General features: G+C 35.4%; 1 protein-coding gene across 1 annotated transcript in view; it reads left to right on the top strand.

The window, feature by feature from the left end:
* The window catches only part of LOC140533608 (solute carrier organic anion transporter family member 1B1-like), a 90,473-nt gene extending 76,084 nt beyond the window's left edge, over positions 1-14,389 (top strand). Inside the window, exons 14-15 of the mRNA XM_072653553.1 lie at positions 5,049-5,166; positions 13,140-14,389. Coding sequence (XP_072509654.1) covers positions 5,049-5,166; positions 13,140-13,356 — 335 coding nt within the window. The 3' untranslated portion in view covers positions 13,357-14,389. The remainder of the gene's footprint in view (positions 1-5,048; positions 5,167-13,139) is intronic.
* The last annotated feature ends 9,811 nt before the right edge of the window (positions 14,390-24,200 follow it).

Raw genomic sequence — 24,200 nt, 5'->3', positions numbered from 1 at the left:
ATTCACTTGTAATTTTATTTCATACTGGGGATTATTTCTTAGGAAGTTCATTTTTTTACTTATTTAATTTCTTTTTCTAAGATAAGTTTATTTAACTATTTTTATTTCCTTTTCTGTTAATCTGGGAAATTTATGTCTTTATAAATCTTTATCCATTTCCCTTATGTCACCAATTTTATTGGCACATAACTGAGCAAACTAGTTCCTAATAATTGCTTTAACTTCATCTTAATTGGTGATGGATATAGTTACCCTTTTCACTTTTGACAATGGCAATTTGGTTTTCTTCTTTCTTTTTAAAAATAAAATTCACAAAAACAATCTGCCATGCTCAGAAAAAATTAAAATAAACCCCCTACTATAAACAGTAAAACAAACCAAATTCCCATATTCATTACATCCAAGAATGCAGCTCTGCACAGCTAACCCATCATTTGTGTTTCAGGATGTGGGTAGCATTCTAAATTATCAATCCTCAGGAATCATGATTGTTCAGTGTCTTAATTAAAGCTCTTAAATCTTTCAAAATTGAAAATCTTTTTCACATTGATATTGTTACAATATAAGTTGTCTTCCTGGTTCAGATCACTTTACTCTGCATTAGTTCCAAGTGAAGTTCAAATGTAACCCTCTTGATCCACCCCTTTTTTTGTTTGTATAGATTTTTTTTTATTCCCCTCAATTATGCAAGATAAATTCCCCATAAACATTCCTCCACTTTTCTTCCCTAGTGAATCCTTTCCCCCATCACTTTTCATTTTTCTTTTAATATCATAAAAGCATAACAAAGATAAGTCCCAGGCAATCCATCTTATTAGACTCCCTCTGTAACTTCTGTGACATTTCAATTCTCAACCAATGCTTGCATCATCATTCCACATTACTTCCCACAAATATTTCAACCTTAAAAAGGTTTTTCCTTTAATTGTTCTGATATATTTGCCTTTTTATCTTTCTCTTAACTCCTGTGTTTATTTTTCATAGTTTTCATACTCAACTCTGGTATTTTCCTCAGGAGTATTTAGAATTCTGCTATTTCACCAAAGATCCATTTTCTTCCCTTTTAGAATTATACTTGGTTTTGCTGAGCAAGTCACTCTTAGTTGCAATTTTTTGGGGTTATAGAATATCATATTCTATGCTCTCCACTCCTTTAGAATAGCAGCTGCTGAATCTCATATGATCCTGATGGTAGCTCCTCAATTCTTGAACATTGTCTTCCTATCTGCTTGCAATATTCTCTGTGACCAAAAAGCAAGAGATTTTGGCTATATTTCTTGTGGAGAATGGCAGGGTTTTCATCTGGGGTTTTTTTCCAAGAGTTTTGTAGATTTTTTCACTTTTCCCTCTGGTCTAAAAGGAGTTAAGTATAATTTCATGATTTTTAAAGCTAGAATGTCAAGGCTCTTTATTTTTGTCATGCCTTTCAAGTAGTCCAGAAATTCTTATTATTTTGTCTAATTATTTCTATCAGTTATTTTCATATCAGAGACTTTATATATTCTTCCTTTTCTATCTTTTGATTTTATTTTAATATTTCCAATGGTCTCATGGATTCATTGGATCCTATTTGATCCATACCAACATCCAAGGACACTCTTATTTGGATGATTTGATACTTTTGTGCTAGGCCATTTATCCTTTTTCCAGTCTCTTCATGTCTTTCATTTTCTTTTTCAGATCTTCCTTCTATTGCTCTCATTTCAATTATATATTTTTTATTTCAAATTTATTATTTAATTATTTTTAACATTCTTTTTTTTTATTGAGTTTCAAATTCTTTCCTGTACTCCAGCCCCTCCCCACACACTGAAAAGGCAAGCAATATGGTATCAATCATATGTTTGAAATTACACAAAACATATTTCCACTTTAGCCATGTCACAAGAAAGCAAGAAAAGTAGAGAGAAAATTATGTTTCAATTTACACTCAAAGTTCATCAGTTCTCTCTCTGGAGGTGGACAGCACTTTTTATCATGAGTTCTTTGAAATTGTCTTGGATTGTTGTATTGATCAGAGTAGCTAAGTCTTTGATAGTTGATCATCATTACAATATTACTGTTACTGTGTACAATGATCTGTTTCTGCTCACTGCACTTTGCACCAGTTCATATAGGTCTTTCCAGGTTTTTCTGAAACCATCCCCCTAATCATTGCTTAGTACAACAGCATTCTGTCATAATCATATACCACAACTTGTTCAACCATTTCCCAATTGATGGGCATCCCCTCAATTTCCAATTCTTTGCCACCACAAAAAAAAAAAAAAACTACACACACATACACTTATACATAAAGGTCCTTCTTCTTTGACCTTTTTGGGGTATAGACCTAGTATTGATATTTCTGGGTCACAGGGTATGCACAGGGTATTTGCCTTTTGGACATTGTTTCAAGTTAACTTCCAGAATAGCTGGACCAGTTTACAACTTCACCAACAGTTCATTAGTGTACCTATTTTTTCAGATCCCCCATAGCATTTGTCATTTCTGATGGATGTAAGGTATTAGAACAAAACTGCTTTAATTTGCATTTCTCTAATCAATAGTGATTTAGAGAATTTTTTTCATATTATTGTAGATAACTTTGAGTTCTCCTTTTAGAAACTGCCTCTTCATATCATTTTATCATTTATCAATTGGGGAATGGCTTTTATTTTTTATAAAACTGTCTCATTTCTCTACATATCTGAGAAACAAGACATTTATCTGAGAAACTTGCTGTAAATTTTTTTGATATTACTTCACTGTCTATGGCATCTTTTAGCAAAATGTAGTTTTCCTGATTATTACTTTTAATTAAGTCTAGTTTTGCTTTTGTTTTTTCTGAGATCATCATTGCTACACCTGCTCATTTTTTTTACTTCAGCTGAAGTATAACAGATTCTGTTTCAGCCCCTTATTTTATTTCTCTGAGTGTATCTCTGTTTCAAATGTGTATCTTGTAAACGACATACCATTGGATTCTGGTTATATCATTTTTAAACTCTTGCATTATTTCTTCTAAGAATTCTAATTAATCTTGTGGGTTAGCTGTGATTTTCTTTGAGGTTTTGCTTATAGGCATTTGGCAATTATTATCTTCTTAGTTTTTGTCCTAGGCACCTAGACCTCAAAACTATTTTATTTTGTTTAGTCATTAAGCATTCTGCTTTAGGTAACCTTTTTTTTTTTGAAAGCCTAACTAGGGACTCTGGGAACTAAATTAGTAATCCTGACTCCATTCACCCCAAGGGAAAGCAGGCATTCAAATTCTGCTCTGATATAAAAGACCCTGTTTAGGGCTCTTGGCACTGAGTTCTCATTCCGAACACCTCTAAGAAATCCTTCACTGCAGGTCTAGCTTAGGGCTCTGGGAATGGAATTTATGCTTTAACGATGCTGTGTTCAGGAGGTTGCGTATAATATCAGCTGAAATGTTTATTTAGCTTTGAGATCTGGGCCCTGAATCTCTAATCCTGGCTGAGCAATATTTCACATTGTCTGCCCCATCACTTACTCTTAAAGTCAAACTTGTGATCTGGGACTTATAAGATAACCCACTGTAATCTCCCCTTTGATTTCCTTATCTATATTATCTTTTGTGCTTCTTAGATTGTACTTCTTAGATTCTTAGTTGGGGGTGCAGAACTTGACCATACTGTTTCCTTTCATTCTGTCATCATGGATATATTCTATTCCAAGGATTTTTCCATGTCTTTGGTGTCCTTTCTCATTTATATTGGTTTCTCAATGCCGATAGAATTGTACCACAATTGTTTGTAATATGAATCTTCTCTAAACATAGTTGGTCCAATCTGACTGTTTTTCCCACTTTTGTCCTCATTTCTACTCACTTTTCATCCTTCTCTATTAGCATGTCTGAGACTATGATGTTAGAACACAGTATAGTAGACTTGATCTTTGATGTCGAAAATTTTGTCCAAATGTTTTTTTTCAAATCTCATTCATTTTTCTTCTGGGTTTAGTCCTTCAATTTTCATGCTTGAATATCTTTTAGATAGTTTTTATTAGCTAAATATTTTACAATTATTTTCTTTAAAACTGTTTTATCATCCACACATGACTTTTATGAGATGATATTGATCATAATTATCCATCATCCTTCAGAAAATTTTACAGATGAATTTATATTTAGAAATGCATGGCCTCTGGGGAATCATCTCCTGGTTTGGCAAAGCAAGTAAAATGTTTGCTGCCTAATGAATATCCTGAGGTCCTTTCTGGTCTCTTTGTTGTGGAAGTTAATTATATTAGTTAAACATTTAGATGAAATTATTACTTGATGAGTATATCATTTCTGTTGTCTTTTTTTTACATTTAAAAATTTCAACTTCATGTTTAAATAATGTGGGATATACAAAGAAATTCTAAGAATGAGAGAGCACAAGGAAATGAAAGCAACAGGAAAGGCTTCCCTCATGCAGAAGAATCATTGGAACTTTGAACTTGCACCATATGTGTTCTCTGTCTCTCTCCCTTTCTCCCTTGCTCTTGATGTCATTCACTCTTTTTTCTCTCTCACTATCCCTTGTAGTCTTCCTTCACTCATTCCTATTCTTTTTTCCATTTTTTCTGTTTTCATGGATGTTACTTCATGATAATCTAACAAGCTACTGGTGTTTGTAACAAGGAAAATCTTTTGACACTATAGATGATAGTCTAGTCTCTGACAAGTCCAGAAATAATCCCTGATACTTTCAATGTAAACTAAGTTGTACTAGTTTTCTCATCCATTTGGGAATGAAAGAGAGAGAATCAAGATACCTGTTTGTTTTGCTAATCAAATTTAACCAGTTAGAATATAGAACAGTTGCTTTTGAAATATATCCTTTAATTCAGAGGTTATTAACCTGTAATTAAATCCATTTTTAAAAAAATAAGTGTTTTAGCATAATTGGTTTCCATTGTAATGTGATATATCTTATTTTATATTTTAAAAAATAGCATTTTGAAAACTAAAGACTTCAAAGGATTACTAAAGAATCCATGACACAGAAAAGGTTAAGAATCTCTGTTTGAATTTGACATTCGGTTGTTTATTACAGGAGGAGTTCTAGCTCCCATTTATTATGGAGCAGCAATAGATTCATCATGTCTGAAATGGGGTACCAATAAATGTGGAGATAAAGGGGCTTGTAGAATATATGACTCCAGATCATATAGGTAAGTTGATATTAAGAGGTTCCATAAATCACTTGATTTTTTACCAATGACTCTGCTTACTCAAAACAAATGAAACTATGTTATTCTTTGATTTGGAAGGCATGTTCAATTTGGTGTAGTTTGTCTGAAAGGGCTGAGACCCTCTCCAAGAATCCTGAATGAAAGGGAAAATATAGAACTGATGGCAATAGAGAATTCAATTCTACCATTTTTTTTTTCCTCAAAGCTATTGATTTATAGAAGGCATGAAGATAGACATCCTTTTTTTTCTACTCCACAAAGAGATAATGTATTCTAATGGAAAAAAATAATTGTAATTTACATCTGGTACTTTATAGAAAACAAAGTACTTTCATGTTACATACACATCACCTCACTTCAAAAATCACTAGAAAAGGTGGGAATCAAAATATCTGAAATTTTTCCTTGTACTACACAAAATGTATGACCTTGGACAAGTTACTTAACCTCTCAAGTTTTGATTTCCTTATCACTGAAAATGGTCTCCAAACCTCAGAGAATTATTAAATTTAATTCAATAATTAATTTAATTCAATAAAGATTTATCAAGTATTTTATACATGCAAGATATTATACTAAGTTCTGGGGATACAAAGATGAAAATGACAAATTCTTGACATTATAGTGGTTACAGACCAGGAAAAGGGTTGAGATAACTTAACACACTTTAATTAACATATGCATAGAAGTCAAACTGAGTGATAGGGAAGGATAGATAAGTTCTAGCTGAGGGAAACAGAGGAGATGAAAGCAAGCATCAAGAAGGAAGTAAAACTGGAACTGAATCTTGGTAGAGGTGAAGGATTTCAGTTAGCAGAGATTAGGGAGCCACATTAGCTAGAAGAAAGAATGAATAAATGAATGAATGAATGAATGAACAAATGAACAAAAATTTGCTGAGTGCTTTTTATGTGCCAAGCATTACGATATGTGCTGGGGATACAAAGAGAAAAAAAAGTAAGCCAGTGCTTGCTCTCAAGGAGCTCATACTCCAACTGTGGGAGATAACGAATAAAAAAGAATTCATCTACAGGATTGTTGGACAGCCCTGGAAGTTCTAAGGGTGCAAGAATATGACAATGACAATAAGAAGCTCATGGGTACTTAGGATTCATCAACAAGCCAAATAATGGGGGGGGGGAAGATAGTGATTATGGGGGGCACAATGGCAGAAGGTATTATCTGATGGTCCTTAATCTCCCATTAGATTCATGGATCTCATCAGGTCAGGGTGCCCCAGGAGTCAGAGGAGGGGTAAAGGAAGAGCAAGGAGGAAGGATGCCTTTTATAGATCTTGCTGGGGCTGACAGGTAGAAGGAAGACTCACCATGAGGAAAGGCACTACAGTGAGAGAGGACAAAATGAGATCAGGAACAAACTGTTCAGTTTAGCTAGAAAAGTGAGTACACAATTTCATATACTAGAAGGCAAGACACCTTACTTATGTAAGGTGTTAGCAAATGACCCTTAATCCTGAACTGGTTGCATCAAAGTTGGTATTTACCCTATAACTACAAGCAATAGGAAATGGAGTGAAGAATTGACATATCAAATTGACATATACCAAATCGAACTCCTTCTTGTGGATCAGTAAAGGAGACTCAGTGCAGTAATGGCAGCAAGGATTCCTCACAATGAATGGCTATACACTACAAATACAAATGACAAGAAGTTTTTAACCATCTATTTTTCAGCAAAAAAAGAAATGTAGTATGCATAACCTCTACTAAACCATGTGATAAATGAGGAATTCTCTAGAAAATCAGGTATTACAGGTGTATTAGAAGTCTTTTTTTCTTAAAAGTAGCATGACAATGGATAGATCACTCTCTAACAGATTGAATCTCTTACAAATACAAAATATAAAGAAGTTAAAATGTTGATGGGATAAGTCAATGATCTGGTTATTTGGACAAAAATGGGAACACTAAATACAGGTCATTGATTCTGGTTTTCAGTGGATCTAAGCTCTCATTATGGCAAACCATGGCAGATTTGAATATATATATGAGTTTGAATGTTGCCTCTGACACTAGTTTTATCAACATGAGGAAGTCATTTAATCTCTCTGATCCTCAGTCTCCTCATATGTAAAATGGGGATAATAATACCACTAATGGATCAAATGAGAAAATGTATATCAAATGCTTTGTGAACTCTAAAGAGTTGTATGGATGTGAGTTATTCTATGATCCTAAATTTTTCTGGCTCTATTCTTGTCTCTCAGATGGGTCTTTTCTCAGTCACCTGTGCTGGATCTTTCTCTCTTTTTTGCCATCCTAGGATTTCTCTGCAAACTTTCTTATTTGGGTATCTTTTCTACTCTCGGGGATTCCAGAGTCATCTCCCCGCGGATAGCAACCAAATCTATTTATTCATCCCCAATCTCTCTCCTGAACTCCAGTCACACATTACCAACCACTTTACTGAACATAGTCCCTGAATAGGAGAATGTCAGTTTTGGGAGGGGCCTCAGTGGAAATCTACTCCAACTCATTCTCCAAAAGGCATTCTTACTATAACATATCTGGCAAGTGCTCATCATAAAGACACAGAGCATATGCTACAGCACCCTGGAGTAATTATACCCTTCTCAGTCCCCTCAAACACTCAATTCACTACACCAGGGGTTCCCAACCCAAACTTAATGTACCCCAGTATAAAGGACTTATCTAGGGGGCATGGAGAATACTTTGACCTGATTTTTGAACTCATTTCCAATTAATAAAGTTATAAAGCTTTTTGATGTATCTTTGGGAAAGGATATCACATTCTTAATAAACCTGCTCATAAGAATTTAATTATTTTATTTTTTATATATGATAAGTTATTGAATTTATTTCCCTTTTATTGAATTGGGGGTACTGGAAGATTTTTTGAAATTCAAGGGACACTCAGAGTGAAACAGTTTGGAAAACTTTCACTACACTCAAAGGTGAGGCCAATGCTAACATTCTCTCTGGGCTTATCAGCAGGTATGTCCCATGTTCTGTGTACTCCTATGTAAATCATAAAGTCTCAGTCTGAATGAGTAGAAATCTCCCTTTTTCTGAGACATCCTATTTCATTTGGGATAACTCTAAATGTTAAAAAAGGTTTTCCCCCTAATATCAAACCTAAATTTGCCTTGCACTAATTGCCCCTGGTTCTACCTTTGGGACCAGATAGGTCAGTTCTAATTGCTCTTCCACATGACAGTCCTTCAAATATTTAATATACTCATCATGTCCTCTCCAGGTCTTCCCTTCTGCAAGTAAAACATCATTATTTTTCAAACAAAATCTTTATTTGATCTGCATTCTCAAATCACATCTTTCTGATTTACCATTGGTATCTCAATATCATATATTCAAAATGTAACACTTCTGCTTTGAACTTCTTCTCCACTCCCCCACCCCCATATCTACCCCAACACACTTCCTTATTCCTGTTAGGGGCACCACCATCTTTTCAATCAGTCTTGTGCACAATCTTGTTGCTCACCTTTCCACCCTCCTATCCAATCAATTGTCAAAGATTGTGAATTCTGCCCTCAGAACACTTCTTACACCATTTCTTTACCTACCTCTCACTTTTCAGTCCATCCTCAGTTCATTTTCATCAAGACATGACCATTACCCTCATTTAAGCCCCTAATCTTCTCTCTACTAAACTATTATAATAACCTCATAAGTGATCTGTCTTTTGTCAGTCTTTCCCTTCATCAATCTGCCATCCTCAAACAATCTCTATAATCTTCCTAACAATAGAAATGTCAGTGACAATGTCATTTCTTAACCTGGGATCTGTATATTTTTAAAATATTTTGTAACAATACCAACACAACTGCTTTCTTCTGTAATCTGTATTTTATGAATTAAAAAAAATATTCTGAGAAGAGGTTCATAGGTTTGACTAGGTTGCCAAAGTCTATCACACACACACACACACACACACACACACACACACACACACACACACGTTTAAGAACCCTGCATCAGAGAGAAAAATAATGTACACACTGCTCAGAATTTCATTAAAGCCCTATACAAGTTGGTTTCTATCAAGTTCTCTACCCTTATTTCCTGTACATACTTTTCCACTTTAACAATTCTATATTCATCCAAAATAGACTTCTCACCATTCCTCACTCTCAACCTTATATCTTCAGTTCCTTTCAGTTTAGACAGAATGTCCATTGTGTGCACTGCTTTCTTATAGCTCCATCCTTCCTCATTTTTGTCTTCCTTCAAGGTTCAGATCAGGCGTCCCCTTCTTTCCTGATCCTGCACCATTCCTTCCCCATTTTCCAGTTTTCTCTCCCTGCTAGTATATATCAAATGAATTTGAATCTATCTGAAAACCTATTCTATTCCTAAATAAAATGAAATCTCCTTAAAAGCAGAGACTATTTTTCTCTTGGTATCTAGTGCCTTACATTCTATATGTAAATATATGTGTTTAGATTAATTGAATGTTGTATTTCAATTTTCAAGAGACCTGTTCTGTTCCATTTTAACCAGTTTGAAGATCATTCTATTTGACAGAAAAAAAATTTAGAAAAATAGTTCTCTTTTCTCCATTATCAATTATACTCATCCAATCCACCCACTCTGAATTTCTCATCTTTTTCATGCCTTTACCATAAATGGAAAGTCACTTTTTGTACTCTGAGTACTTATTTCCAGCCTCAGAATTTTTTGAGTGTCATCATTAGCATTCTTGACCCTTACCTCACAAGATCATGCACTCCGTTTTATTTCTTCTCAGTAACCTGATGTCACTTCAATAACTTGTACATTTCTTGTCAAAATCTAAAATCCCCTCTTTCTGACTCATGAAAATAATTTGTGTTTTGGAATTTCAAATTGGATGTGGCATTGCTATCTTATATTCAGGTCATCCAAATGTGAACTCATCTTTTCCTACTAACTTCTTATTCACCCAGGTTCCCAATCTAGTTGACATTCTCAACTCAAATCAATTCTCAAATCAAAGTCCTGTTGATTTTAATATTGAAACATCTCTTGTATATGTTCTCTTTTCTCTTCTTGTAGTGCCACCACCCTGTTATAGGGCCTTACTACTTCACACTTAGACTATTACAATAGTCTGCTGGTTAGTCTTCCTGCTTTAAGCCTCTCCATACTCTCATCCACCCTTCACTAACCTATCAAATTGACCTTTCAAGCACAGGTCTGACCATGTCACTTTCCTATAATGAATCTTGTGGCTCCCTATTGCCCTAAGTCCAAATATAAAATTCTCTGTTTGGTTTTTAAAGGATCTCATAAAATAGCCTCCACCTACCATTTCAGTCTCCTTGTAACTTAATTTAGTGCATGTACTCTGATCCAATGACACTGGACTCTTTGTAAGTCAAACAAGACAATATATATTTTCACTAGCTGTCTCAAATTGCTGGAATTCTCTCCCTTCTCTTCTCTGCCTCCTGGATTCCCTGGCTTTTTTCAAGCTTTATCTCATATCCCACCTTCTGCAAGAAGCCTTTCATGATCTCCCTTAATGCTAGTACTTTCCTTGTATCCTGTAATTTATCATAGATACAGATTGTTTGTACACAATTATTGACCTATTTTTTGTCTCATTAGACAATAACCTTTTTGAAAGAAGAGAGGGATTTTATTTTGTCTTTTTTGTATCCCCAGCACTAAACACAGTACCTGGCACATGTAGAAACTTAATAAATGTTGGCTGACATCTTAACTTGAGCAAAATTTTATTCTTGAAAGTAGCCCATTTCTTTTGGGCTGACTTTCATTATAGGCCACTGGATTCCAGTTCTGCTTCTCTAGAATCTGAATTCTACTTCTCTCAACATTTAAGATGAGTAGCTTGCTATATTCAGTTTGTGGCTTGTGTTTGCTTTCTCTAAAGAGTCCTCTTATTTTCACTTTGGCAACTATTTTCATCTTATTGGTCAACATCAGGCCCAGAGTAGCAATATCTGTTTCCATCTTTTGAAGGATTTCACATCACTAAGGCAAGTGAAAATTTTATGTCTCTTTCATCTCCAGAGAGCACTTAGTCAAATCATGTGATGATAGATTTAAAGCTAAGTCATGGAGATCTTCTGACCTAACCCCATTATTCCAAAGGTGAAGAAACTGAGACATAGAAACAATAAATGTCAAAAGGTACATGGGTAATAACCAGCAGAGTCAGAATTTGAACCCAAGTTCACTGACTCTAAAATCAGGACTCTTCTTCCTATGTAAGTTCTGAATGGTTGAAATTTTCTGTCTCTTATTGCTTCCTGCTTTGCTGCCATATTTGTGATAGGTTTCCATTTCTTCTCTCTTCCTGAGTGGGTAACAGCATATTTGCACTATATTGCTCCTTTTCTCTAGTGATCTTCACATAAAAATCCCCCACTTCTAGTTGAAAGATTTCTTACCTCAGTATATCTTCTTATTGAGTAATGCAACTCTACCACCCCAAGGCTCTAATTTGTTGATTCTGATTAAGTTGTACCTTTTTCATTTTTTCACATATCAGTGATATAAATGTGCCCCTTGTGTTAGAAATGTTCATGCCATGAAAATCACAAACCAACTTGAGAGATTCTCTTACTCACTTTAGCTGATATTCTCAAACATAAGACCTGGGGAAATGTATTCATTGTACTACGAAATACACTGAAACTGGTTCTTGCTTGTAAGCACAATATTCACAATTTTCTAAAAGGGCAAAATAAGTGTTATTAAAAGGAGTAAAACAAGGCAGAGTTTCATGAATGAGCCACAAGTAGTTTTAAAAATATGTGGAGCAGAATGACATGGATGGAGCATGGATATGGAATCATGAAGACCTGAATCTGAAATCTAGCTCAGACACTTTGAAGCCATGGAATCCAAACTATTAATTTACCTTCTCTGAGCTTCACTTTCTTCATGGAGATAATGGAACACAGAGTTGTGAGTATCAAATGAAATGGTAAATGTAAAGTATTTTACAGGTCTACAAATACTCTACAGTGTGTCCCAGAAATTTTAAAGAAGTTTTAACAATCAATCAATAAACATCTATTAAGCACATATTGTATGTCAAGCACTGTGCTCAACTATTAGAATTAGAAAACTGTACTATACCTTTGGGGACCTGATGCACGTCAACTATTATTAAAGATATTCCCAGATTCACAGTCTTCAGTATAAAGCTACATCTGACTGAAATTTCTCTAAAAGTCCTGTCACTATCAGCCAAAGGTAGAAAAAAAAAAAGACGCATATTGTGACAGCTTTTATCTTCATTTTCTATCTATTTTTCATGATTCTTTCCAACACGATGGTACAGAAAACTTGAGTAAAAGTCTTTAAGGCCATATAATTTTCTGGTCCCAACTCTTCTATGAAAACTGTAGGCAGAACCTCCAAAGGCCTCTCCTCGCCTGAAGCAGATTGCCTGTCTTTGTTTCTTCTCTTTTTGTCTTTGATCCCCCTCCTATTCTACCAATAATCAACTTCATCTTCCACCATGCCTGCCATCTAATGAATGATTATTTTTCCCCTTAGTCACTCATATGAGAAGAATAGAAGGAAGGGAAAAAAGACATCATGACCAATATGTCTGCTTGATGACAAGCACTAGGGTCACTGGATTTATTACCTACTCCTTTAAAAACTTGTTCCAGATGCAAATGAACCAACAAGTTTCTCACAGGAGTTAACTCTACTGGTAGTACATCAATTTATGAAATGAATATATTTGGTTCATAAAGGCAAAAAATCTTAATTTCATTTTTAAACTATTCTTTTTTAAATAGCTTCTATAGTCAGGCTGAGACATTGAAGGAGTAATAAAATATAATTCTAATTTTTGTCACATTTTAATTTGATTATTTCTATATTTAACAATTCATTATAAATCCTCTAGAAGATTTCTATATAGTACATAAATTATTCTATTTCATTAAAAATTTTAAAGTTGTGTTTTTTTATCTTCTTTTGCAGAAACATCTTCTTTGCCTTGTGTTTTGGGTTAAAGATACCAACAGTCATCTTATATATCATATTATACATGATTATGAAGAAAAAATTTGGAGAAAACAACACTGGATCTTCTAATAGTGAGGGAACAGATGTGGATGAATCAAACCTTAAAGAGCCTTTAAACAATAACAAACAGTTTTTACCCTCTGCTAATGAGAATGGTGAAACACACATCTAAAAAAGGTTGTACTACTACTTGTTCACAACCAAGATTCCTTTGCTTCCTTCTTTGATGAGATCCAAAAGCACCTGGAGCCAAAATGTCAACTAGGAGCAGATATTTGATTCAGTTACAAAGCTCTTTTTGAGCTGAAACTATCTGTTTCTTTTCAATGAGAATACCTCCATTTTTTTCTTACAGAACACTAATCAGGGATATGGAAGTGATAATGACACAAAACCTAAATGAAAAAAAAGGTGGTGGAAATTTCTTGCTGCTGTGTAATTCTATGATTAGGGTGAAAGAACATTGTTCACATATCATTGAAAACTAAAATTACTTGCTAGATTTAATATATAATTGGAGGACAAATATTTGTTCAGTTAATTATTACTATGAATTAGTCAAGTAGGTAGATATTCTGAGCACAGTTCAAAGGAAAGATGAAAGAAGAATCTATGTTGCCAGTTAATTCTTGCTAACCAAAAAGAAGCTCTTGTTTAACAAACTAAACCTATATGCAAATGTATGAAATTGTCATCCACTGTGAAATTGTGTCATTCACTTTCTTTCACTGGGACAAAACCAAGGCTTGAGCATTCAAACAAATGTAATACAAGGAATTCTAAATTTCTACATTTTTTTATTCTCATGGTAGAAATGATGGCAGATATGTTTGCAACACCTTGTGAATTGTCTTCCCATTCCTGAAATGAAAAATCTTGATCTAACATTATTCACTTTCTGATATCTAGTAATCAGGATTGGCTTAATTTATGAATAGAACATCAATAATATTTGCTTGCCCCTACTCACTAATGTATGAAATTACACACTGGTAATATACGGAGCCATATCAGTCATTCTAACTGGAATGAGCTAGTGATACTATATCAGTCAATCATGAGTCAAGAGGACCATTGATGATTTATTCTACACACCTTCAAAAAGAGAGGTAGTGAACTAAATATGCAGAATGTGGCACTTTTTTATGTGGTCAATATGGGAATTTGTTTTATCTGACAAATAAAATACATTTTATTTGTTACAAGGGTTTTGTTTTTCTCTTTTCCCCAAGGGGAAGAGAGACCCAAGAAAGAGAAGAGAAGTGCTTATTCATTAAAAGGAAAAAAATAATTTTGAAAATGAAATGGGCTATCACAGGAGATAGTGTTTTCATTTCCTTGCAAGTCTTCAAGAAGAAGTGGCTATCTACTTGTTCGATGGATATGTTATGGTGGGGATGTCTTTTGGATATTGGTTAGTCTAGATGGCTGCTGAAGCCTCTTCTGGTTCTCAGATTCTGTGATCCATTCCTACAGGACCAATTATCATAAAATAGAGATGATTTTCAAAGCTGTATACAAAGCCAGAACCCATGAAATTCCAGCTGCCTTTTCAGATATCGTTAGTCCAAAACCTGCTCTGCACCTCAGAATATGAATGAAGGGATAATTCATATTTCCAACATCATAGGACCCCGATGTCTTCTGCTGGCATTATCACACTCTTCACACTAAGTTGGACTTTCCTCTGCTAGATATATAATTTTACAAATCTCTTCTGGTCCCCCCCCTACACACACACACACACACACACACACACACACACACACACACACACAATCTCTACTTGTACTTTACTCGTCCTGCTCTGTTTGGCAAGTGATTTCTGCTAGACATTGCCCCCTTCCACCTCTTGACCTCATCCCTTCAGAGCAAGTTCATCTAAACTTCAGTAGATTGTGGATGAGATCGTGAGAAACAACACAAGTGATTCAAGGATCACAAGTCAGGGAGTTTATTACTCACAGGAATGCAAGTCTGTAACTTCCCAAGCCCAGTCCCATGGGCAAGCATTGATTGGGATATAGCAGCAGTATGGTGAGATCAAGATCCAAGAGCAATGGGTCTCTCTTCTCACATCAAATTGTTGTTGCTGGGCAGATTCTCAGGGACTGAGCTGAAGAGGGATCTTAGGGGCAGTTAGTGTGGGTGACCTAGACTGGAATTTTCCCCTATAGATTACAAGGCTATCAATAGGAAAGTTTATTAACCTTCCATACCTAGATTAATGGAGTTTGATAAACTGATTATATTCAGTAGTTTTTGTATTTCTTGTCTAAATGAAGCTAACTAATTATTGAGAACTTAGGAACTTTCCTAATGGGAAATTCTTTACTGTCCTATACATTAGTCAATTAGTGCCCAAATGTGGAATCATTTCAGGCATTAAGCCACTCTTTCCATGTATGGTAGCTAGAACCTTACTAAGATAGTCTGAAAGCTCTTTAGTCATAACTAATATACCTAGCTAACAAAATCTAAACTAAGGTCTGAAGCTATTAGGTTTTTCCTTTCCTAAACTTCTGCTTGTTAGAGATCAAGATCTTGTGTTACAGAGAAGCTCCAAGATTAGCACTCCAACAGTCATATATTCCCAAGATCCTTTCTGGTTAGACTGGATAAGAATTAGAATCAGAATAAAGGATAGTCTGAAGAGGCAACACTAGTGTTCTCCACTTTCCTAGTTCTGTCTTTGTTATTCAAATCCTAAGTGCTTTGATGTTTTTTTGACTACTGTGAATTATTGTTATGATTTAAATGCTTTTATAATGTGATAGTACAGGAAGGTACAAAGTACTCCTGTACTTATATCTAGTTGCTTCTCTTTTTTTTACCTTTTTACATGCCTGTCTCTGTTGGCCACCCTTTGATTTGACATTACAATCATCCCTGTTAAACAGTACGTTGCATTACAGAACGTTCTTGCTATAAATGACAAGTTAAAACCTTTGTGCCTTACACATAATCACTCACTTACTTGCTTAGGGAACATAGTTATTTATGCTGAGCAAGGAAAAATAATCCTAAGAGTTCACTTTGCTACCAGTCCCCACCATCAGAAAAGAAAATCTTGCTTAGCAACAACAACAAATATAAGCTAGTAAAATTCAATCTTATTTAGCAAACATTTCATAAGTACTACTGGGGAAGGGGAAGGTAAGCATTTTATTAAGCATCTCCATGTGAAAGTCACTGATGCTAAGTGCTTTATAAATATTTTCTCATTTGATCCTTACAATAATCCTGGAATGTAGGTGCTGTCATAATCCTCATTTTACAGTTAAGGAAACTGAGACAGATATTAAGTAACCTGCTCAGGATCTCACAGATAGAAAATGTCTTAGGTCAGATTCAGAATTCAGGCATTTCTAACTCCAGGTCCAATGCTCAATCCACTCTATGTAGTTACCACCTACAAAATTGGTTTGGTTACAATTGCCAGACACTTTACACAAGCAACAGTAAAAGGAAGCTAATTCTAGAAACCAGATAAACTAATAGTGCCACACATATATAGCATATGTAAATAGTAGCACCCCTCAGATTTCTGGGCATGCTTCTCAGTCTATCCATCACAGTCAACATCCAAGGAGAGGCAACTATTGTGGAAAAGGGACCAACAATGTTCATCAACTGCCAGTAATTTACAGGACAGGCAAACCAGCCTAACTGAAGCAATAGGTCATCCTGAGCCAGAACAGGAGGCAGGAAAAGGAAATATCACCACCACCACCACTGTCCCCACTTGTCCCCATCATCACTTTGACCAGCATCTCCCCTCTGGTCCTGATGGAGAAAGTCTAAAACTCTGAACCTGAAAGCCGTGGAAATATCAATGCTTCTACCCCAAAATTGAAAACCACTATCCTAGGAAGCACTAGGAATCCATTGTGGTGATGCAGCCTGGCAATCAATTTGGCAAGTACTGCAGCCCTATCTGTTGAAGGCCTAGAAAAGAAAGTTCTAGTCACCAAACCATAGAATGATGCAACATCAGAAACTGCTATGACTTAATCAGAGTAAAGGCATTTCAAAACAAGCATTACTGTTTTGCCACCTCACTGTAAGTACCATGGGACCCATCCACTTGACCTGAAGCTAAAAACTTTCATATATTTTGTCTCACTCATTAGAATTTGAGCTTCTTGAGAGTAGAAACTGTCTTACTTTTACTACTTGTATGCCCAGAACTTATTACAGAATTTTTCACATAGCAAGTGCCTAATAAATGCAAAGAGCAGCAAGGGGGGAAGAATGAGTATTTATTAAATGTCCACTTAATTAAGTGCCAGTCCCTGTGCTAAGCACTTTTACAAATAATATCTCATATCAGAGAGGACATTCAAACCAGAAATTGTGGGCATAAATACAAAAAAAGGTATGAAAGTGAGAAAGAGCAAGTATTTTTCAGTGGAAAAAGAATAATCTTGTATAGTTGTAGCATTAAAAGCATCAAAATAAATTGCATAAATTAAGGCTAGAAATATAACATGACACTAAATCATATAAGATCTCAGACAAAGGAGTTCAAAATTTATTCAGGAGGCAATAAGGAATCACTGAAGAATCTTGAGCAGATAATTGACTAGACCTATGCATATGGGAGACTATTCCAGCAGCCATTTGACGAATACATCGGAAACACTGATGTAGAAATACCCCTTGTTAGACTATTGAAATAATCTAGGTAGGTTTATACAGATCCTAAATGGAGATAGTATCTGGGGGAAAACAAAAGACATTCAAGAAAAGACTTCGTGACTGATTGAATGCAAAAGGTGAGGGACAGTACCAATATAATATCAAAGTTTCGACATGGGAAACAAATAAGGTGGATACGTTGATAGAAATAATAAAGTTGGTAAAAGGATCAGAACCAGAGGAAAAGAAAATATGCTGACTTTAGATATATTAGACTTGAGATAATAGTGTATAATTCCTATAAGCCAATGGAGAAGCCTGTTTGGAACTCAAGAAGAATGGTCAATGCTGGATATGCGCATTTAGGAGCCCTCAACAGAAGTCAAATTACAAACAAAAGAATATAAGGAGAAAAGGGTCAAAGACAGTAGAGTCACCTGCATTATAGAAGTCAAGAAAAGGATGAAGAGTCAGCAAAGGATACAGAGATAAAGCAGTTAGAGGCAGGAGAATCATAATGCCAGTGGATAAGAGGTGGAAAGAATTTCAGGCATAAATTAAGGCAATGCTCTCAAATTACAAATGAGAAAATTCAGGACCAAAAAGATTAAGTTACTTCCCTCAGACCACGAAGATAGGATAAGTAATAAAGCTAGAATCTCATCCTATTTTTTTGGACTCCCGACTTCTTCCAATGCCCCAGATGGTCTTCTTTTTAAAAAAAAATTATTTAGTTTTTCATTACATTTTGCATTCCAAGATATCTCCCTCCTTCCTTCCCAATTCCGCACTATAAAAAGCCAACATTTGACACAAATACACACACATACACTTGTGTGTGTGCTGTGTGTGTGTGTGAAACCATACAATAAATACTTCCACATATCAGTTCTTTCTCTGGAGGTAGATAGCATCTTCCTTCCTAGGTCTTTTCTTGCTGCTCTGAACATTCATATTACTCATAATAATTTAGTTATTCAAAGTTAGCCTTCGATTACTATTGTTATTTCTGTATACAGCATTCTTTTGGTTCCACTCATTTCACTTTTCATTATTTCATGCAAGTCTTTCCATGTTTTTCTAAAATCAACCTGCTCATTTCTTTTTTTCCTACAATATAATTCTATTTATTTATTTTCAGTTTTCAACATTCACTTCCACAAGATTTTGAATTCCACATTTTCCCCCCATCTCTCCCTCCCACCCCAGGACATCATATACTCCAACCACCTTTTCCCAATCTGCTCTCCCTTCTATTACCCCCCTCCTTCTCCCACTCTCCCTCCCCTCTATTTTCCTGTAGGGCAAGAGAGATTTGTATACCTTATTTCCTGTACAATTTATTTCCTAGTTGCATGCAAAAACAATTTTTAACCTTCATTTTTAAAGCTTTGAGTTCCACATCCTCACCCTTCCTTCCACCTCAACCATCATCATTGACAAAGCAAGCAATTTGATATGTCATATATGTGTAGCCATGCAAAACACTTCCATAACAGTCATGTTGCAAAAGGCTAACCACATTTCCCTCTATGCTGTCCTGCTCTCCATTTATTCCATTTCTCCCTTGACCTGTATCCCCACAATAGTATTTGCTTCTGATTACCCCTTGACCTAATCTGTCATTCCTTCTATTATCCTCCCTCTCCTTTCCCTTTCCCCCTGCCTTTTTGCAGGGTAAGATAGATTTCCATACCCAATTGAATGTGTTATTCCCTCCTTAAGCCAAATCTGATGAGAGTCAGGTTCACTCATTCCCTCTCACTTCCCCCCTTTTCCCCTCCATTGTAAAAGCTCTTTCTTGCCTCTTTGATGTGACATGGTTTACTACATTCTACCTCTCCCTTTCTCTTTCCTCTCCACAGCCTCTACCAGTTCTGCCATACCAGCACTTCTCCTTGCCCCAGGACCTCCACCCAGGACTACATCCCAGATCAGCCTCTTGATTCTCCCTCTGTCTGTAGGCTGAGAGCTCCAGAAGCAGTGGCAGTTGCTGCAGCCACCCTGGGGCTGGAGTCTCCTCACCAGGTGAGAGAGCTTTTCCCTTAACCTCTGAAGCTGTCTTTGGCACTTGTGAGTTGAGAAGATGAAACTACTACAACTGCCAGTGATTCAGCACCCTGAGGCCTATGCCAGTCCATCCGTGCCTGTGCAGCCTATACTAGGCTGTGCTGTGCTGTAGAAATCTGTTTCAGTCTGTCATTTTGTGACTTCCACTGCTTTAGAATTTGTTTAGAGTCATTTTATAGTTATTTTGAGGGGTTTTGTGGAAGAACTCAAGCAGGCACCTGCTTCTACTCTGTCATCTTGGCCCTGCTCATCATTTCTTACAGCACAGTAGCATTCCATCACAATCATATAGCACAACTTATTCAGCTACTCCCCAATTGATGACCATCCTCTCAGTTTCCAGTTTTTTGCCACCACAAAGAGAATTGCTAGGAACATCTTAGAATATATCAATCCTTTCCCTTTCTCCTTGACTACCTTGGGAAATAGACCTAATAGTAGTATTACTGAGTCAAAGGGTATAAACACTTGAATGAGTCAACTTCCAGGAGCCAAGATGGCAGAATAAGTCAGAAAATCATCTTAATTCTCCCAAATTCACCTCTAAATAACTATAAAATAAAAATAAAATTCATCTCACAATAAAGTCTGGGATGGCAGAACTAACAAAAAGATGAGGTGAAACAATTTTTCCACCTCAAGACAATTTGAAAGGTCAGCAGAAAATGTCTATCTCAGTTGAGTAAAAGGGGAATGCAGTATAGGTGAGCTATGTCCAGGCAAATCAGCAGTAGGTGATGCTCCATCAAGCCAAGCAAGAGGCCCTGAAACCTAGCACAGGTCAACCTAGCACCCCCAGTGCAATAGCAGATATTCAATCAAAGAAAAAGAACAAATTAAAAATCACCAATTAAACAAATTGGAAATCCTAAAAATAAAAGATGAGATTAATTAAATTGAAAGCAAGAAAACTATTGAGCTAATAAATAAAATTAGGAATTGGTTTTATGAAAAAACTAATAAGATAGACAAACTATTGATTAATTTGATTTTTTTTAAAGGAAAGAAACCAAATTACCAGCATCAGAAATGAAAAGGGTGAATTTGCCATCAAGGAAGATAAAATTAAAGCAATTATTAGGAACTATTTTGCCCAGTTATATGACAGTTATACAACCCGACAATCAAAGTAAAATTGGTGAATATTTACAAAAATACAAATTGCCCAGATTAACAGAAGAGGAAATAGAATAATTAAATACCTACATGTTAGAAAAAGAAATTGAACAAGTCATCAATGAATTTCCTAGGAAATAAAAACCCAGGGCCAGATGGGTTTACAAGTAAAGTCTACCAAACATCTAAAGAATAATTCTTACAGCACAGTAGATGATTCTAACCTATACAAACCATTTGGTAAAATAGATGAAGAAGGAGTTCTACTAGATTCCTTTTACAACATAAGCATGGGGTTGATACCTAAACCAAGAAGAGCTAAAACACAGAAAGAACATTATAGTCTAATTTCCCTAATGAATATTAATGCAAAAACGTTAAACAAAATACAGTCAAGGAGATTACAGTAAGATATCACAAGGATCACACACCATGACTAGGAAGGATTTACCCTACAAATACAGGGATGGTTCAGTGTTAGAAAAACTATCAGCATAATTGACTCTATCAATAATAAAGCCAAGATGAGTTATGTAATTATACAGAAAAAAAAGCTTTTAACAAAATATAGTACCCATTCCAATTAAAACCACTAGAAAGCAAAGGAATAAATGGAGCTTTCCTTTAAATGATAAGTAGCCTCTATCTAAAACACATCAGCATCAGAAAGTATTATCTGTACTGGGGAAAGCTACAAGCCTTCCCAGTAAGATTAGAGGTGAAGCAAGGATGCCCATTATCACCACTATTATACAGTATTGAACTAGAAATGTTAGCTATAACAAGAAGTAAAATAAATTGAAGAAATTAGAATAGGCAATGAAAAAACAAAAGTATCATTCTTTACAGATGATATGATGGTATACTTACAGAATCCTAGAGAAGCAACTAAAAAACTAGTTGAAATAATTAACAACCTTAACAAAGTTTCAGGATATAAAATATACTCACATTACCCTAGTAAAGATAGCATTATTAAGAGTTATACATAATCCAAAAGAGATAAATAAAAAAGTGAAAAGAACCTATTTGTACAAAAATATATTTATGGGGCTCCATTTCTGGTGGCTAAGAAATGGAAAGAGAGGGGATGTCCATCAATTGAAGAATGACTGAACAAGTTGTGATCCACTATAATGGAATATTATTGTACTGTAATAAATGATGAAATGGATGATTTTGAGTGGAAAAAACTTGGAAAGACTTAAATCAACTAATTTAGAGAGAAGTGAGTAGAACTAGGAGACCATTGTACACAGCAACAGCAACAAAGTATAATAAACACCTATGAATGCCTTAGCTATTCTCAGCAATACAATGATCCAATACAATCCCAAAGGAAACATGATGAAAATGCTATCCATCTCCAGAGAAAGAACAGATGGCATCTGAATACAGACTAAAGCACACCATTTTTCACTTTCTTTCTTTTTTTTGTTTGAGGGTTTTTTTCCCTACAAAATGACAAATATGGAAATGTTTTATATGATTGCACATGTATAACCTCTATCTCACCATCTTTGGGAGGTTGGGGAGGAGAAAAAGAAGGGTAGAATTTGGAACTCAAACTTTAAAAAATGTTAAAGTTGCTTTTACATGTAATTGGGGGGGGAAGTTTTATTTTTAAAAGTTACACATATTTTCCCATATAAGAAGTAAACAGTTGAACCTTATTAAATCCCCTATGATTAGTCTTTCATGTTTGGCTTTTTACATTCCTCCTGATTCTTCTAAGTCCAATTTTCTCTTCAGTTCTGGTCTTTCCTCAAGAATACCTGAAAGTCCTTTAATTCATTAAATATCTTTTTTTCCTTGCAGGATTACACTCAGCTTTGCTGGGAAGATTTTTTTGGTTGCAAACCCAGCCTTTGGAATATCATATTTTATGTCCTACAGTCTTTTAATGTAGAAACTTCTAAATCTTGTGCTATATGGTCTGTAGCTTCACAGTATTTAAATTGCTTTTTTCTAGTTGCTTCTAATACCTTTCTCCTTGACTGTGAAACTTAGCTATAACTTTCCTGTGACTTTCACTTTGGGATGTCTTTCAGGTGATGATGGATGGATTTTTTTTCAATTCCTATTTTACCCTCTAGTTCTAAAACTTCAAGGCAATTTTCCTTGATAATTTCTTGAAGTATAGTGTCTAGACTCATTTTCTGATCACAAAGTTCTGGTTGTCAAACAATTCTTATGTTCTGTCTACTTAATCTCTTTTCCTGGTCAGTTATTTTTTAATATTTCATATTCTCTTCTTTTTTTTCTATACTTGAATTTTGTTTTATTATTTCTTGATGTCTTATGAAACCATTAGCTTCCCCTTGATCAATTCTAATTATTAAGGAGTTATTTTTTTCCATAAGTTTTTAGATCTCTTTTTTCAAATGGTTGGCTTTCTTTTCAAAATTTTCTTGATTTTCTTGCATTACTCATTTTTTTTCCCAATTTTTCCTCAGCCTTTCTTATTTGATTTTGAAAGTCCTTTTAAAATTCTTCCAATAGTTTCTTTGGGCTTTTGACCATTTTACATTTTTCTTTGAAGTTTAAAAGTAGCTATTTTGACTTCATGTTCTTCTTCTGCTTTTGAACCCTGATCTTCTCTATCACCATAGTAGCTAACTATGGTCAGGTTACTTTTTTTGTTTTTTACTCATTTTTAATGTCCTGTTTCTTGGCTGTTGACATTATGTTAGAGTTGATATCTGCTACTGAGGTGTGGAGGATAATATCTCAGGCTTCAGATTTTTCATGCTGTAGTTTTCTGAGCTCTAAGGTCTTTGACTTTTGGGTTCTTCCAATGTTCTATAATCCAGTGTCAGGTGTGGTAAATGACGCTCTGGCTCACATTTTGGTCTATGAGTAACTTCAGACACTTCTGTCCACCCCTGAGCTGTGACCAGAGATGATAGCAGTGCCATCACAAATGTTCTTGCTCCCTGCAGTCCCTTTGGTGGCCATAAGCTCATCCTTCTGTCCTGAAACAAGGCCTCCAGTCTCCCACAACTAGCAGAGTCTCACCTCTGCAACTGCATTCAGTAGTATGTGCTCACTCCTCCTCCCTCATAGCCACAGTCCAGGGCCCTGTAATCATCTCCTGATCAGTCTCCTTATGCCCACATCATTCATGGGGTGAAAGTTCTCAAAGCTGAGGCTGACACCAACACAGCTGTCCCCAGGGCTTGCTGTTTG

The sequence above is a fragment of the Notamacropus eugenii genome, chromosome 3, assembly GCF_028372415.1.
Source record: "Notamacropus eugenii isolate mMacEug1 chromosome 3, mMacEug1.pri_v2, whole genome shotgun sequence".
NCBI classification, from domain to species: domain Eukaryota; kingdom Metazoa; phylum Chordata; class Mammalia; order Diprotodontia; family Macropodidae; genus Notamacropus; species Notamacropus eugenii.
The sequence above is the reverse complement of the archived record's forward strand: the minus strand, read 5'-3'. Positions and strand labels throughout refer to the sequence as shown.